Raw genomic sequence first — 18,354 nt, 5'->3', positions numbered from 1 at the left:
TCTGCCACGTAGAAATTTAAAGTTTTGTTTTCATGTCGTGAGATCTATTGTTTCTCTTTGAATATATGAACCATTGATTATATGACATATATTGATTTTATGGATGTCAAAATGTGAAAAAACAAAGTCTTAGTTTCATTAAAATAGAATATCAATTTTTTCTCTTACAGTTTTTGTGTTTGGTGGTGGTGGTGGTGGTGGTGGTAGTGTGTGTGTGTGTGTGTGTGTGTGTGTGTGTGTGTGTATGTGTGTGTGTACAAGTGTTTGCATGTACAGACAGTCCTTAAATTACAATGATTTGACTTAGGATTTTTTGACTCTAGGATGCTGTGAAAGTGATACATGCTCAGTAGAAACCATACTTTGAATTTTCAATTTTCATCTTTCCTGGGCTAGTGATATGCCGTATGATCCTTTCTTGTGATGCTGGGCATCAAGTGGCAGCAAGCCACAGCTCCCAGTCAGCCAGTCAGTCATGAGGGTAAACAACTGATATACTGACAACCATTCTGTACCCATACAGCCATTCTGTTTTTCACTTTCAGTATAGTAGTCAATAAATTTCATGAGATATTTAACACTTTATTATAATATAGGCTTTGTGTTAAATGATTTTACCTAGCTGTAGGCTAATGTAAGTGTTCTGAGCATGTTTAAGGTAGGCTAGGCTAAGCTTTGATGTTCAGTGGATGAGGCGTATTAAATGCATTTTTGATTTATGATGTTTTCAACTTACGATGGGTTTATCAGGATGTGACCTCATCATTAAGTGGAGGAAGGTTCCATGTAAATTGTGCTTATTTTCAGTTCTCAGAGATAATGCAAACATGACCAGCTAAGACAATTCTAGAAAGAATGTAGTTGGACAGAGCTCAGAAACCCTAGTATGTACTTCAGGTATTGCTATAGGCTTATCCATTACCTGAATGATGTGCTGCCCTGGCTGATGCTCTTGTTCAGCTGTCACTGTAACTTGATCCCTCCTTATATCTATCTGTGGTGGCAACAATGCAGAATTGGCCCTGGATTAGTATTTCTTGCCTGCACCTGCCGGACCCTAACTATGAAAGAAAGAGGGGAGGAGGAAGACAAATCCTGTAAAGCAGGCCACAAAGTAGAAGGCTAAAGTACCAGGTAAAAGCTCTCAGGGCAGAGTGCTATAACTACCTCTTCATCGCTGTAAGAAAGTCATCCTGGCCTTTTCTCCAAAAAAGAGTCAAGGTTGGTCTAAGGCCAAGAAGCAACTGTTCTCCTAAAGTAACCCAAGAATCTAAGAATATAATGGAAGATTGCTTATTTGGGAGTCAAGACACCAGGAATAGTTCAAAAAGGATTTTGCATTTATTGCCCATTAAAAAAAAATCATGACACTGTAATAATTAAGAGCCACTTGCTCTGGTGCAGAGCATGGTAATCATCTGTGAATCAGTAGTTGATGACGTCACAGTGGCCCAAGACCCACAGTGCAGACAGGGTGGTGAACATTCAGCAGAACATTATTGTGTCTCCGTGGCAATTCATGAACTGCAACAGTTCTTTGTCATTCCTGTGTTTTGGCAGGTAACAGTGGCTTTAAAGCCATTGAATCTAAAGCCTTAAAATTGTAATTTGTTGTTCTGTAGCCGATATTAGACTTGCTGAGGTCCTCCCACATACGACAGGGGTTTACACGCAATTTATGAAAATGGAATAATTGATAGAGAATTATTTAAATTTGTCTTCTGTAATATTTCATTTAAATAAATATTGTAGTAAGGTTTTAGCTCTTGGCAAATCCTGACAATAATAATAATAGTAGTAATAATAATAATAGTAATAATAATGTGAAAGCAGCTGTGGAAAAGAATAGTTATTTTTTTTTTAATTTTTTTTTTCAACGTTTTTTATTTTATTTTTGGGACAGAGAGAGACAGAGCATGAACGGGGGAGGGGCAGAGAGAGAGGGAGACACAGAATCGGAAACGGGCTCCAGGCTCTGAGCCATCAGCCCAGAGCCTGATGCGGGGCTCGAACTCACGGACCGCGAGATCGTGACCTGGCTGAAGTCGGACGCTTAACCGACTGCGCCACCCAGGCGCCCCAAGAATAGTTATTTTTAAATCTCAGTAGACAAGTGGGACCTGCTCACTCATCTATTGAGCACACCTTTGTGATTTCTCAGAAATTAAATAGCATGACCCTTTGATTGAATCCAAAGCTGGAAATTTAAATAGGTAACTTCAAAGTAATTGGCTTGAAATCCAAGGATCTATTCTGGGATACTTTAGAAATTTTTATTTCCTTTTCACCCCAGCCTTAAATATATATGTGTGTGTACACACACACACACACACACACACACACACACATATATGTCAAGGCTTCAAAGTCTGCTGTTATACTTCCTCTAAACTATTTTTTTATAATTGGCACTGTTCAATCCTTTTCAGAATAAGATTTAAACTTGAGTTGGAAGAGAAGATGGTTTGGAAGAATCAAGAAGTATATAACAGTGGCATCTAAAAACCAAAACAAAAAGAGGTTGAAGGGACAGATCTGATTTATTCCAGAGAAGCAAGAGTGGGAAGGTGGTATATTATCATAAAGGACTTCATGCACATGAAGTGTTTGATTTTAGACTTTGGGGATTAGCTGTTCTCCATCTCTGCTAAGGGCAAAATAAAAGGAAGTGGTTTTAAGACTGAAACATGAAGAGGCTAACATGAAACAAGGAAGCATTTAGAAATACTTGTTTGTTGAACTAAATACCTGAACCATCTTAAACAAGACTAAGTGTATCAATAATTCTACCCTATTAGTTTGATTAGGTTGTAGACTCTTGAGTCTTCCCTAGATAGCTTTTATTTATTTATTTTTTTAAGCTTATTTATTTTGAGAGAGAGAGAGTGAGAGAGCAGGGAAGGGCAGAGAGAGAGAGAGGGAGAGAGAGAGAGAGAGAGAGAGAGAGAGAGAGAGAGAGAGAGAGAGAGAGAGAGAGAGAGAGAGAGAGAGAATATCTCAAGCAGGCTCCATGCCCTGCGTAGAGAGATGAGATGGACACAGGGCTTGGCTTGATCTTACGAACTGTGAGGTCATGACCTGAGCCAAAATCTAGTCAGGCACTTAACTGATTGAGCCACCTAGGTGCCCTCCTAGATAGCTTTTAAACTGACATGAGATGATTAGGTATGTCTCACAGTTTATTTCCAATCCTAAAATTTAGTGATTTATTCCAGCAGGCTCTGTAGCTAAATTATGTGCATGTTTCTTTCCCTCCTCTCCTTCCTTCCTCCCTCCCTTTTTTTCTTATTTTGTGTAATGTTGAAGACTAGTTTACATAGATGTCATTTAAAAGGTTTATATTTATATTGAAGTCTCCCCTTTGACTGTGGTTCATATTGTATATTCAGACAGCATAATCTGAATATTTTTTATTAAGCTGAAAAAGGCCACTATTGTGTTCCAATTAAAGCATCCTTAATATATTATTTATTTTTAAAAGCAGTTCCTGAACACTGAAGCTATGTTATATGCAACACAGATCTTTTCTCCATCTTACTCGGAACAGTAATTCCAGAGAACTAAATCTTTTCCCCAAGTGAGACACTCCTATCGTGTTGAAAGGTGATCTGGGCTTTTAGTGTGCACTGAAGCTGATGGCTGGCAGTCACTCAGCAGTTTAAGAAATATATGTTGGTCATTCGGGGGGTGGGGGCAAAGAGGTGAAGCATCTGAATTTTGGAGGAGAAGGGTTTAGAGGTTATTAATAGCATCCAGCTGTCCAGAAGAAATGAATGAACCACACTTATAGAAGATATCACTGGCCTAAATATTTTTTCTAAAATAACTCATTATTACTTTCTTTTCAAAACTGTTTTTTTTTAATCCTCTCTCTTTCCCATCCATTTGAAGCTTCAACAACAGCCATTAATTTTTGTCAAGCACCTGCCATATACCCCATGCTAGGAACTGGGGATATAGCACTGAACAAGACAAGGTAGGGCAGGTTTCTGGCCTCATGGAGTTTACGTTTTACTCCATTATTTTGTGCTCACATGATAAGGAACTAGAATTAGTGTCTGAGATGTAGCTCATAGTAAACATCTCAATTATATTTTAATTTATTGTTAAAGTAATATAGGAAAAACAATGTACTACTAGTTTTATTACATTCAAAACTTATATAAAGATATTAAATGTACTGTGTAGGATTTGGGGAGAGTTACTTGTCTGGCAACAATTTGCGTCAAAAGTTTGTGAAAGATTGAGGTAGATCCTTTGTCCTCATATTTAGGTGGTGTCTGAGATGATTTTTAAAAAGTCAAGGTGCAAAATTTCCTTCCATACAGAGAATCCCCTTGCCACGGAGTCTTTTCTTCCCACCGTATCAGTGCACTTCCTTTGCCGCCACTAAAGATGAGGCAAGGAGGGTCTGTTGTCAAGACTAAGGCAAGAGTGTTCAAGGTTCTGATGAGCATGTGGGTATTCTCCCTCATTAAAGCTATGTTCTAAATACTGTTTATGGGGACACCTGGGTGGCGCAGTCAGTTAAGTGTCCAGCTCTTGATCTCCGCTCAGGTTATGATCTGTTTGTGAGTTCAGACCCTGCGTTGGGCTCTGCACTGATGGTGCAGAGCCTGCTTGGGATTCTGTCTCTCCTTTTCTCTGCCCCTCCCCCACTTTTTCTCTCTCTCCCTCCCTCCCTCTCTCTCTCTCTCTCTCTCTCTCTCAAAAACAAATAAATAAACTTTAAGTACTACTCATGTTCTATAGGCAATTTTATTGTCTGTAGTCTACCACATACATTTTTTTTCAGATTAATTAGATGCTTATGTGTCAACCTAGCAACCTAATTGTTGTTGGAAAATTTTGTTTTAAATTCAGAACAGCTGACCTATAGGTGGATGTTGGAATATTACCTACCCTTGCACTGGGTATACGAGGCCATCTTCTGTGAAGAAAACAAGCACATTTCTATTTGTGGGATGTCTATAGTGTTAGAATTCACTATGCTACAGTAGAATTATTATCTTAGTTAATACATTTCATTGTGAGGAATTTTCTTATTCTTATGGATTGCATCATGGATTGAGGATTTGGTCTTTATTCCATGCTAAAACCTGATTATTAATTAGCCTCTATTCTTCCTCTTTGCTGCCAGAAAATGGTATGATCTTTCATTTCAAAGTTGTAGAGGACTGTTCGTTTTCTTTGTTTACCAGATATTTGCTGGGATTTTGGCTACCCAGCACCTGAACTTCTATTCTTGTTTGGGTGAATTATTTGCTGTATGGGCCTTTGGGGGGGGGGGGCAGGGGATCAGATCTTCCCTCTTCTTGTCCCTGTTGTTAGGTCTCAGACATGTGATAGGCTAAGCCAGTCGGAATTACTCAGATCTTTGAATCTTGAAAGCGTGACTCAAAGAAGCATGGGCAGTTTATTGTTGGCAGTGGTAGTGTTGAGAGTCAGGCACCACCACTGTCCAGTCAAGGCAGTGGGGGTGAGAAAGGTATGTTAATGGGATTCTTCTGAGGCCGAGACTTCTGTTTCCCAGCCTCCCTTAGCTCTGGCTCATTTCCAGGCCAGGCATCCAGCTTTATCTTTGAGTCTTAGAATTTTCAATAACCTTCGAATTAACTCCTTTTTTTTCTTCTTTAAGTCTGCCAAAGTTGGTTTCTGTTGTTTATAACCAAGAACCTTGACTGATTTATTGTGTGAAAGCTAACTGCTGCTGAGTATATCTTCCAAAAAATGGTCCCACTAACATATATCCTATCCTAGATGCCCTTTTTACAGTGTGGTTTCACAGACCTAGAGGCGGTGTGCGTTCCCACTCCTTAAACCTGGGCAGATCACTAGATTGTGGTGGAGCTGATGATGGGTGACTTCCAAGGTGAAGCCATAAAAGGCAGTACAGTTTCTTCCTGGTTCTCCCTCCCGACCCCCCTTTTTTTGGGACCTGTTCCCATGAGCCTGAGTCCAGGTACCCTGAATCTACCATGCTAGAGAGATCACGTGGAAAGACAATTACATCGAATGAGAAGGGATGCCAGAGGAGTCCCAGCTGTTCCAGTTCCCAACTGATGAGTTTTCCCCATTTAGATAACATACAGATATGTGAGTGAGTAAGCTTTCAGATGATTTCAGCCCCCAGCCTTTGAGCTGGCCCAGCAGATGCTGATTGGAGCAGAAATAAACTATCTCCATTGAGCTTGCATTGAAGATTCATGAACAAAATAGGCATTGCTATTGTTTTAAGATACTTTTGGGGACATTGGCTTAGTCAGTTAAGCATCAGACTCTTGATTTTGGCTCAGGTCATGATCTCATGGTCCTGAGATCAAACCCTGCATCGGGGCTGTGTGCTAGACATGCAGCCTGCTTGAGATTTTCTCTCTTCCTCTCCATCTGCCCCTCTCCCCTGCTTGTGCTCTCTCTCTCTCTCTCAAAAAAAAAAAAAAAGATACTTTGGGTTTATTATACAGCATTATATATCCAGAACTATGACTATTATACATATTTAAACCAGAACACCTAGTTGTAACTACTAGTATAGAATCATGTCTTTAGATTTTTAAAAGACAGGATTATTGATATAAAATAAACTCACTGATCTAGTTTCCCCCTTTTTGCATCTTATAGATTAAGACAGTTTATTTGGTCTATTATAGGATTACTTAGCTGGAATAATATTAAAGAGCTTTATTGATGTTGGAATTACAAAATATCAAGGCTATCTTCAATATTGAGCTGTTAAAAATACTAGTTTTCTGGATGTTTACAGCAGCTTTGCATCTGATTCCATTGTGGCCGGGATAAAATATTGCTTGGGCATCCCCTGTGTAAATAAGTCTCTAAATGTGAATTCATTCCCTCTATTAAGACTCTAGCACATCTTTCAAAAAGCAAAATGAAAATCCTAATTTTCTTCTGGGTTGGATGTCCCACTTAACGGGGAGATTTAGAGGGAGTTTTAAAAATTAGGAAAAAACAGCTCAGAGTTGTTGAGGATTTAACTACGTGTCAGGTACTATGCTAAGTGCTTGCATATCTTCTCATTCAATGATCATTTAAACAATCTTATGAAGTAGATTCTATTACTCTCCCTATTTTATAGGAAGATAAATGTGTGAGGAAACACATTTAGGGTAAATAAAACTTGTCCAGATCACATAGCTAGCAGCTGGGATTTGAACCCAAGACTCTATGTGTCTTCAGGACCATATATGCCATGCTGTACATCCAGAATGGCTGTGAATGATACTTGAACATTTAGGCCCCTGGATTACCTTTGGGGCCCCTAACATTCAGTGACAACACACACAAACCCTAGCTTTTTTGCAGATTTCACTCTCAGAGTCAGACAAAGAGATACTTTTCACACCTTCTCCCATTTGCTCTAAGCCCTAGTCTTTAAATGTTTAAAAAGGCTCCCCTTACTCTTTTAGGAAAAGCATGAGAACAGAAGCTTTACGGGGATCTTGATGGTCTCAGTGGCACCTGTTTTGACCAATTCTTTGAAGCAAATCTACTTTTTGTAGGAAGTATACAACTTGTATACGAATGATGCAAAGTAATCTATCCTTCATGATGACACTAATTGGTGTTTAAAGTAGAAGATTTTCATCTCTAATACTTGAAATTTGAGTCACTTGTGACAGTAATGTAAGGGATTGACGGCTTCTGAGGGAAGAACTTGGAGACCATGCTGCCACATTGCTAGCCTGGGATGATGGCAAACTGCAGACCTCGAGTTGAAGGAGAACAAGGAAAATGATACTGGTGTTGGATGAGATCCTGATTACTTTAGTTTTTTTTTTTTTTTTTTTTTAGGTTTATTTATTTATTTTTGACAGAGAGAGAGTAGGAGACGAGCAGAGAGAGAGAATTGCAAGCAGGCTCTGCATCAGCAGCTCAGAGCCCAACGCAGGGCTCAAACCCACAAACCATGAGATCATGACCTGAGCCAAAACCAAGAGTTGGACACCCAACTGACTGAGCCACCAGGCGCTCCGGTTTGTTTTTTTTTTTAATGTGTATATCATGCCTAGCTTCTTCAGCAGAGATGACTTGTAGGAGAAAATTTGCAAACAGGATGTTAGAAAAAATCCATCACTGTGTTTCCAACCAAAATTCAAATCTCTTCTCTGAATGTGCTCCTGTATGCTACTGCAGATACTATACTACTCCATATGACAGCACCACTAAATTTTATATTTAGAGGTATTGATTTCGTAGTGAACAACAGAGCCCTGGAAATTCAGAACTCCCATATATCCTGCACTGGGTTACCAGAGATCTTTTTAATGCAGAGGCTCTGTGAGGGCACAACTACAATGGTTGAAGTGCCTTATTGGGAGATGGGCATGTCCCATTTTCCCTAATGACACGGAGTAAAAAAAAGATTTCATGTTCTTTTTGAGTCTTGCACACAACAACCTGAGCCTAGCATGTGACAAAAAGCCTTTGGTCTTTTTATATCCTTTGAGAATGACTTCTGCACCTAGGTAACCAATCATAGGCTGTGGACCACTAACTATGGAGGAAAAGGGCAGTTTTGCTAATTAGCCAAGAGAAACGGACATTGCCACATTCTAGAGCATCTAGGTTTGCAAGAATCCAGCCTAGGACAAAGGTTTGCATTTTTTAAAAGTCTGATATTTTCTCAGGTGTTTCAATGCAGAGACCTGGATTTAACTTGAATTCTCCTCTAAGGGCTATTTATTATGAGCTGTGTGTGTCACAGGTATATATCTGACTTCAAATTGAGGTTTATAAGAAATATTCAGTTTTAAAATTCTTTCTGGATAGCTGAATTTTCAGCAGAGGACTTTGTGCATTCCCAACAGGCTGGAGAGAAATTTGGTCTTTGCCATCTTTAAAGTTCTTCCCAAGTCTTAGTTCATGGCAAGCTGGGGATGGCAATTGTTTCTGCTGAGATGCTCTTGCCTTAGTATTCATCTCCTCTTGAGGTCTGACAGCTCTCTTGCTTTCTGATTGTGCCTGGTTCCTAGAAACCATTTTGTTTTTTTGGAGGCTGGGCAGCTGGTTCCTTCTATCTCCTCCCCATAGGGCACCACTTATATTGGCCCAGTTGGACTGTATACAGATAATTTAGCTCATACCTGCATTGGCATATACAGATAAAATGTTTTCTTATCTTTACTAAGAATTTGGGGAGAGAGGTATAGTGAGAAGCCATGGAAGAGAAAGAAGCTCAGGGTTGGGGCCTACATTAGTCTGCTCAGGCTGCTGTAACAAAATATGATAGACTGGTGGCTTAAACAATAAACATTTATTTCTTACAGTTCTGGGAAGTCCAAGATCAAAGTATGACAGACTTGACTCCTGGTGAGAGCTCTCTTCCAGGCTTATAGATAGCTGCCTTCTTGCTTTGTTCTCACATGGCAGGGAGAGAGAGCAAGCTCATGCATGAACTCTCTGATATCTTAGGAGTGCACTAATCCCATCATGAGGACCCACCTTCATGACGTCATCCAAACCTAATTACCTTCCAAAGGCTCCATCTCTAAATACCATGGGAGTTAGAGTTTCAACATAAATTTTGGGGGCTTATAAACATTCAGTCCCAAAGAAGGCCCCTTTTCAGATTGGGTTGAAGAACCTGCCGGATGTATTCACTGGAGGAGTGGAGGAACCTAAGAGAAGCCTTACTCTCAAGTGTGCAGACACTTAAGAAATACGGCGTTTAGGACAAGGGAGGTACAGGTGATCCTTGCCATCATAATGTGGAACATCTCTAAACATTCAGCTTAGCAGGATACATACTCAATGCTAACAGAACCCGTGTGAACAAATTTCATTTATTTATGCCAGATGGAAGAATTCCTCCCCAGGAACCACCACTAAGTTCCCAACATTTTTTAAACTCATAACCTGAATCATTAGCAACTGAGCAACTAGTTCCACTTTGCCCAAGGATAGAGAGGACACCCTGTGTGTGAGGGGAGGTATTTACCTTTTATGTTGTGAATGTAGCGAAGAAAGAGAAGGCAAACAAAACAGCACTTTCATATTAAAAGAGGTTGGAAGGCTAGATCTTGCCAGAGGGGTAACTAATGAACGTTCCCCTGTATGTGACTCCTACTGTGTGCTTCTGAGAAAGAAATGCTACCTCTTCTTCTCCGCTCTATTCAAGGTTGCCAAGCCTTTGAGGGAAATATTTTATATAACTTTTAATTTGTTTTTCAGTTGGATTATCCAAATTCTGATGCTGAGCAGTTCTATCTTAAGAATGAGTGAGTCCTCTCTAGACTGTAAATTGGAGAACTCAGGCCTTTTATTCCTAGATTTTAATTAAGGAAAATAGATATCTCAGGTGGACTAGAATATCCTGTTCAAAAAAGAACTCTTTCCAAGGTTCTCCTCCCCGGTTCCTGTCCTTAGGAATGCTCATTATATTACCTTTGCTTATTAGCTCTAGGAAAGGTGCTGGTGGGTAAGAGAAAGCTAAGGGGACAAGAGAGAATTTTTGCCCCAAGGATTATATAAATTAGTTGGAGAATATATACATATGAAAATGTTTAGTAACAATTCCAGTAGCATATGATTAAAAGCCAGAATGAATTGGCCGATCGTAAGTTGCTGTAGGACATGGTTAATCAAGTCAGAATCCTATCCAATGCTTGTTGAAACAAATTCATATGCCCTATCCCTAGAGTTTCTGATGCTGTAGGTCTAGAGTGGGGTCCAGTAATTTGGATTTTTAATTTCCCAGCTGGTGCTGATGCCACTGATCTGGAGACAACCATTTGCTAACTGCTGCTCTAGGAGATCAGGGAACAGATAGATGATGGCAAACGTATGATTGACAGGTATTGAGATGGTGCTTCTTGCTGTCACTCACTTGATGCAGTTACCCACGCTTCGCTTTTCTGGCCCCATTTTAGGAGGACAGCTTGTAGTACTCTTTAAAATATCCACTTTTGATGGATATAAGCAGACAGCATACTCTTTCCTATAATTAGGTAATTCTTTACAAGGAGAGGAAATTTCTGTCATCTTCCTGGCAACAATAGGAAGAAAACAATATTCTTGTTTTTGCTTTGACCATTATTATTTTCTTTCACCATTCTCCTACCTTCCACATTCACCCATGCATTCCCTAATGTACATTAAGTTTTTTTTTTTTTTTTCAGCAGCCAAATGAAAATAGGAAACATGTGTCTTTGGATTCACAATCAGTTAAGTTAAAATTGGGTAAATGGAGAGGAGTAAAATTTAGAAAGAATGTAGGGTGAAGAGTTCAGAAAACAAGCTTCCTTGGAAGGAGTTATTTGGTGCTTGGGGAAGAACACTTGCTGATTGAGTATATACATTTCTGGAAAAGAAATGCAATAACATTTTCACATCCTCTAGATGGGGGTTTGTCATAATGTTTTACTGCAGTAAAGTGGAAGATTTCATTGCTATTAAGTTAGTAGCAATCCAAATGATTCTACTCTCAAATATGTGTTCCTATTACTTCGTATTACTGAGGAAATAGCATTATGCAGTTGTTTTTTTTTTTTTTAAAGCAAGGAATCCTTACTTTAAATGCATTTGAATCCTTACTTTATTGCATTTGAAGTTGCTACCAAATACCAGTACAAGCAGAATAAAAAGTTGTACTGAAGTATCTCTAGTCCTCTGGGGGAAACCAGCTCCTAACATGTCAAGAACTTAAGGTTGATCTAATCAGGTTGATTTGGGGGCATTTTGAGCAAGAACAAGTTACCACAAGTCCTTCTCCCCTCCAACCCAGATTTTGCAGCTTTATCCCTTTTCTCCATTTTCTTCCATTGATTACATTCAACTCCCCAAATACAGTGGTATTAGGATTTGGGGATATAGTGAAACTCAGTGTGTATTTCATAGGATAGTAGTTCTTTGTTTTACTTTATGGTAATTTTTTAAATGCTTGGTTGCATGTGATTCCTAATATAGAGAGCAGCTTGTTATTTTTTCTTACTTTTTCAGCAGCATTTTAAAAATACCACTTTGTAAGGTAATGTTCTTTTATTTTGAAGCATACCAATGCATACATATAATTAGGCACTAAGGAGGACTGTATTTTTTTTTTTTTTTTTTGCAAAGATTTTAACTATAGGTTTACACAACAATCCTTTGGATGTGAATTGAAGATGCATGTTAACATGGTGTCTGATACTTTTGCTGTATTTTTACTTCTACGAAGATTGAGGACCTGGTTCCAAGAGAGGGCACCATTTCTCTTAAATGTTTTCTTCCAATTTTTTTTTTCATGCTGAGAAAACACTAAATTATGCTGTCAATTTCTGGAAACTGAGTTAACAATTTTTTCTTAATTTGGCAATAGCGTAGAAACAGAAGGTTAGGAGAGAGAATAGTGTGAAGAAGTTTGTTGAGCCTGATTTGTACATAATTTTGTTTTTGATCAGTGTCTCCTCAGAATAAATTCAAGACACTCTTCCCCTTCTTTTTCAAGATGAAAGAATCCTCCAACTTAGTTAGAAAATAAAGTTTCTAATTTTCATTCTCTTAACACTAAAGTTTTAATGATTTCAGAATCTGCTTCCATTTTCAACTATTCTCTCATGTATTTCTTTTATTTATTTATTTAAATGTTTATTCATTTTTGAGAGAGAGAGAGAGAGAGAGAGAGCATGAGAGGGGGAAGGGCAGAGAGAGGGGGACAGAGGATCCAAAGTGGGCTCTGCACTGACAGCAGCAAGCCTGAGGCGGTGCTCGAACTCATGAATTGTGAGATCATGACTTGAGCTGAAGTCAGATGCTCATCTGACCATGCCACCCAGCTGCCCCTCAAGTATGTTTTTAAAATTTTTATACTTATTCTTCCTTTTCATAATTCTTATTAGGGTTTTCATGCCATGGCACATATCCAGTGACCTCACTCTCTTGCAGTTTGCATCTTATCTCCCAAGATCTTTCTTGAAACAGTTAAGTAATTAATATATATTTGATATCATTAATCTTTGAATAGAGGGAAGGAGAAAGGTCATCTCTCTCTTTACATGGTTGACTAGCACTTAAAAACTTGATCTTAATCTTAATTCTCCAAGATACATGAATAATGCTTTTACTATGAGTTGATACAATCTATTTCCTCTATAATTACTTATTAGAGTAGACATCATCTTAAAGGCCAGGAAGTGTCTGGTTTCTGGATTCTCTAGAACCTTTCCCAGGCTACCACATCTGGCACAGAATTAGCACTTTAGCTGAAGTTTGAATAAATGAATGAAATGAACAAAGGAACATGTAAAGCTTTGAGGAAAAGTAGCATATTTTAGTCATGGGTTCAAGATGGTTAATAAATTATAATATAAAAAAGAGCAGAATTTGGAGTACCTGCCTGGCTCAGTCAGTAGAGCATGCGACCTTGATCTCAGGGTCATGAATTCAAGCCCCACATTGGGAGTAGAGTTTACTATAAAAAAAAAAACAAAAAAAAACCACAACAACTTTTGGCTTACTTTGTGATTTAAAAATATTTTTTATTAGACTTTTTAAAAAGTTTACTTGTTTATTTTGAGAGAGAGAGAGTGCATGCAAGTAAGGGAGGAGCAAAGAGAGAGAGAGGGAGAAAGAGAATCCCAAGCAGGATCCATACTGTCAGGATAGAGCTGGACACAGGGTTTAATGTCGTCACTCATGAACCAAGAGATCATGACCTAAGCTGAAGTTCAGTCAGACGTTTAACCGACTGAACCACCCAGGTATCCCTAGACTTTGTTTTTGAGAGCAGTTTTAAATTCACAACAAACTTGAGTGGAAAGTACAGAGATTTCCTGTATACCCCCTATCCCACACATGGATGACCTCCTTAGAGTGGGAGAGAGCCAAAGCATAAGAGACTGTTAAAAACTGAGAACAAACTGAGGGTTGATGGGGGGTGGGAGGGAGGGGAGGGTGGGTGATGGGTATTGAGGAGGGCACCTTTTGGGATGAGCACTGGGTGTTGTATGGAAACCAATTTGACAATAAATTTCATATATTAAAAAAAAAAATTATCAACATCCTGCACCAGAGTGGTACATTTCTTACAGTTGATGAACCTGTGTTGATGCATCATTATCACCCAAAGCCCGCATTTTACATTAGAGTTCACTTGGTGTGGTACATTTGATCATTTGAACAACTATATAATGACATGCATCCACCATTATAATTTCATACAGAGTAGTCTCACTGCCCTAAAAATCCTCTGTGGTCTGCCTATTCGTCCCTCCCCCTAACGTAACCCCTGGCAATTGCTAATCTTTTTATTGTCTTCATAGTTTTACCTTTTCCAGAATGTCATATGGTTGGAATCGTATAACGTGTAATCTTTTCAGATTAGCTTCTGAACATAGTTATATACATTGAAGTTTTTTCCATGTCTTAGTTCATTTCTTGTTAGCACTGAATAATATTCTGTTGTCTGGATGTACCACGGTTTATTTCTTCATTCACTTACTGAAGGACATCTTGTTTTTTCCAAGTTTGGATTTATAAATAAGCTGCTATAAGCATTTGTATGCAGATTTTTGTGTGGACATAGTTTTCAGCTTCTTTGGGTATAATACCAAGGAGTGTGATTGTTGGATTGTGTGGTAAGAATATGTTGAGTTTGGTAAGAAGCTGTCAAATTGTCTTTCAAAGTGGCTGTACCATTTTGCATTCCTCCCAGCAATGAGTGAGAGTTCCTGCTTGCTGCTGGCCAGCATTTATTTGGTGGTGTCAGCGTTCCAGATTATGACCATTTTAATAGGTATGTAGTGGTATCTTGTTGTTTTCATTGACATTTCCCTGATGACATATGATATGATTAGAGCATGTTTTTATATTCTTACTTGCCATCTGTATATCTTCTTTAGTGAGGTGTCTTTTAGAGCTTTAGCCCATTTTCAATTGAGTTGTTTCTGTTTTCTGTTTATTTACTTGTCTATTTTACTATTGAGCTGTGAGAGTTTGTGTGTGTGTGCATGTGTGTGTGTGTATTTTAAATGACAGTTTCCTTTATCAGATATATCTTTGCTAATATTTTCTTCCAGTCTGTGGCTTGTGTTTTCATTTCCTTGAAATTACTTATTTTAATTTGGTTGATTTTTGAATATGGGGTATAGTTGCAATGTAGAAAATTTTAAAAGTGTTGTGTTTGTTTCCTTAGGTTGCCATAACAAAGTACCGCTGTAGGTGGTTTTAAACAACAGGAACTCATTGTCTTTAAGTCCTGGACGCTACAAGTCTGCAAACAAGGTTGTTGGTAGGGCCATGGTCTCTCTGAAGGCTCTAGGAAAGAATCCTTCCTTGCCTCTTCTAGCTTCTGTTGGTTAGGGGAAATTCTGGTTTGCAACTCTATTTCTCTGTCTGCTTCTGTCATCATTGGTGTTCTCCGTGTGCCCCTCTATGTCTGCATCCAATTTTCTCTCTTCTTTTAAGGACATTAGTTATTGGAATATGGCCCACCCTAATCTACCATGACCTCTTTTCTACTTGGTTATATTTGCAAAGACCCAGTTTCCAAATAAAGTCACATTTTATAAGTATGGGGAGAGAGGTGTTGCGACTTGAATAGATTTCTTCTTGGGGACACAGTTCTACCTACTACAGATATAAAAGTGTGTAAATGAAAAATTTCTCACCTGTATCCCCAAGTCACCTAGTTACACTCCTGAGAGGCACATATTATTTGAGTTTATTTTAAATAACTGCAACTAGTCTAAAAATGACTTAATGGAGGAAAGTCTCATTTTCTCCTAGAAGAATCAGTCTTATTCTCATCTTTTTCATTCATCAAAACTTCGTGATTTTTAGTCATCACATTTATCCCATGTCCTTGGCTGAGTTCAGGGATGGGGGAAAAGAAGGTGAAATGTTCAAGTAGAAACTAAATATAGTGAACCTATATTAATCATTGAGTGAAACATATTCTGTATCCATCTATGTGACTCCCTCATTAAATGTCAGACATTGTGTGGGTAGCACTTAATCACTCACTTGCTGGCACAAAGTAGACTGTTGCTAGTTTTAAATCCTAGTAACATTAAATCCTATAGTATTTGGTTATGATAGTTCTTATTTAGATGCATGTTATTAAGTGTTTTGAAATGAATTTGTTGTTATGTATATATTGTGAAAATGATGTTATTAAAATAAAACTCTTTGAGGCATGCTGTATTGAGTTAGATGAAACCTATGAAGGATAGTTCTGTTCTTTGATACTTAAAATAAGTGCCAATATCTTATGCCTCTAAAAATATGAAATATATATACAAAAACATATATAATGCTGCATAGTAGCTTATTAAATGATGTGCAAAGTCGTGCAGTAAGTAACCAATATTTTTAACTTTGTTTAGCATACAGTTTCCCATAAAGCTCTTTCTAAAACATGATTTACATCTCTCATTACTATTGTTTCCAAGAATATATTTGGAGGAATGAAGGTCTACAAGCAGAAGGTAGAATTAACACATGGAGTCAGAAGCCAAGCAATGAGGCAGGGCAGATAGGTAGAACTTTTATGTGCCCTGTCTCCAATAGATTGTGACTTACGGTCTTTTTGTTGCCATGGGAACCATTGACTTGCTGTCTGAGAGTTGGAGGGAATGGAGGATAACGGCAAAACCCTGGGTTTGGGGGTTGGACAGATCTGGTGTAAATCTCACTACTGCCACTTACTAGTTAAGTGACCTTTGGCAAGTTGCTACATTTTTCTAGGCCTAAATTTCTTCATGTATATGGGGAGAAAAACACAGTTCCCATCCCTAATGGATTTACCATCTAATTGGAGGGTGAGGTTAGAACCTGTGGTTATATAATAAGAATTTGATTCTTGCTTTAAGAGATACTCACAGTGGTTGGGGGGTTTAAAAGCAGGTAGAAGCCAGCCAGTTGGAAAACCAGAAAAGGCTTCATGGGGGAACTGGTGTTTAGGTAGGTAGATGTACCTGGTTTAGTAAGACTAACATTTGGAGACCTAGTAGGGGGAGCATTCCAGGCAGAGCAAAAACAAAAGCAGTGGTGTGGAGATGGGAAAGGAAAGGCATTTGAGATATAACAAGTGGTCTTATTTCTTTAGAGACAGTTGAGATTAAACAGACATTATAACTTTGTGCCCTCTGTGCTGTCAGGGACCCAGTGGTACAAATGGTTTTAGTAGTGCTAATGGTGGCTTTTGAGCAGACTAATGCATTTAATAACTACTATGACACCATTACCAAGTAAATAACCTTGTACTTGAATAAGATTTAGCTTTTACTGGACGTTCTTAAAAATGTGGTCACTGTACTAAAGTGCCAGTACACACATCTTCTGACACAGAGCCCCCATACAATGGAATAGGGACATTTTCATAAATATTTCAGGATTTCTAAATTATTTCCCCAAGTTAGTGTTGAGGAAAAGCTTCATAGATGAATAAGATTTTAATATCATTGAATAAGGTTTAACAGTTTTCTTTATTCCTAAACTTCTCAGAGTTTATTGTGCTAATGTGCAGCGTGAGCCCCATGAAGGGAGATTTAGTGTGTGTCACTTCCCGAGCTTATTGGACCTCCGAATCCTTTGTTCCTTGACTTAATATTAATATCTCCCCAAAGATGTTGTCTTTCAGTCATCAGGGTCAGTATTCTTACACCTGTCGAGCTTTTTCAAAGGCAGACATACTTATCCTTTTCCTTACTCATGCCCTTTTCCAGTGTAACAGATTTGCAGTGGGGCAGGACTGGGACAGGTGCTCAGAAGGTTAGGAACAATGTGGGCTCCTTGATGATTCTGATATCTCACGTCCATTCTTCCAACCTCCTACTTCCTGTCTCCACCCCATCTTTGACTTGACCTAAGGTATAAATTATTCTGTCAGTGGCGTGAACAGTTAAGGCTCAAGCCCTAATTGCTAAACTTTTGCAAGAGAAACCTTATTAAAAACTCATGAAGAAAAGTATAAATATGAACATGAACATGTAAGCAAAGGCTAAATAGGTTATAGATCACCTCTAGAATAGCAGCAGATAATGTACCAGGACTATTATCATGCAAAGGGAGTACATTTTAGAATTTACAAGTTTATTTCTAAGCCTAATTTACTTTTATATGAATATTTTAAACCCACATTAATGTATCTTCAAACAATACAATATATAGGAAACTTTCTGCTAAAGATTGAGGTTTGATATTTTGAAAATTCAATAAAACAAACACATAATTTGGCTCAGAAGTATCAAGGATGTGCTGTGCAACTGATACTACTTCTCTTTGTACATTTCTTTCTTTTTTTTTTTTAAGTTTATTATTTATTTTGAGAGAGAGAGAGCGAGCCAGAGAAGGGCAGAGAGAGAGGGAGAGAGGATCCCAAGCTGGCTCTGTGCTGGCTGCACTGAGCCTGATGTG

At 38.4% G+C, this 18,354-nt stretch overlaps 1 protein-coding gene across 12 annotated transcripts in view; it reads left to right on the top strand.

Annotated features, from left to right (window-relative positions):
• The window catches only part of PPM1L (protein phosphatase, Mg2+/Mn2+ dependent 1L), a 287,297-nt gene that overhangs the window by 101,334 nt on the left and 167,609 nt on the right, over positions 1-18,354 (top strand). The window contains exon 1 of one of the 12 annotated variants that reach the window (XM_042957042.1): positions 1,419-1,560. The exons of 8 other annotated variants lie outside the window; for them this stretch is intronic. In XM_042957042.1, the coding sequence (XP_042812976.1) occupies positions 1,436-1,560 (125 nt within the window). In that variant the 5' untranslated portion in view covers positions 1,419-1,435. Of the gene's footprint in view, positions 1-1,418; positions 1,561-12,763; positions 12,785-14,667; positions 14,732-18,354 lie in introns of those variants that run through there. 3 more of the 12 variants (XM_042957054.1, XM_042957046.1, XM_042957050.1) reach the window with 3 other exon arrangements.

The sequence above is a fragment of the Panthera tigris genome, chromosome C2, assembly GCF_018350195.1.
Source record: "Panthera tigris isolate Pti1 chromosome C2, P.tigris_Pti1_mat1.1, whole genome shotgun sequence".
Taxonomy (NCBI): domain Eukaryota; kingdom Metazoa; phylum Chordata; class Mammalia; order Carnivora; family Felidae; genus Panthera; species Panthera tigris.
The sequence above is the reverse complement of the archived record's forward strand: the minus strand, read 5'-3'. Positions and strand labels throughout refer to the sequence as shown.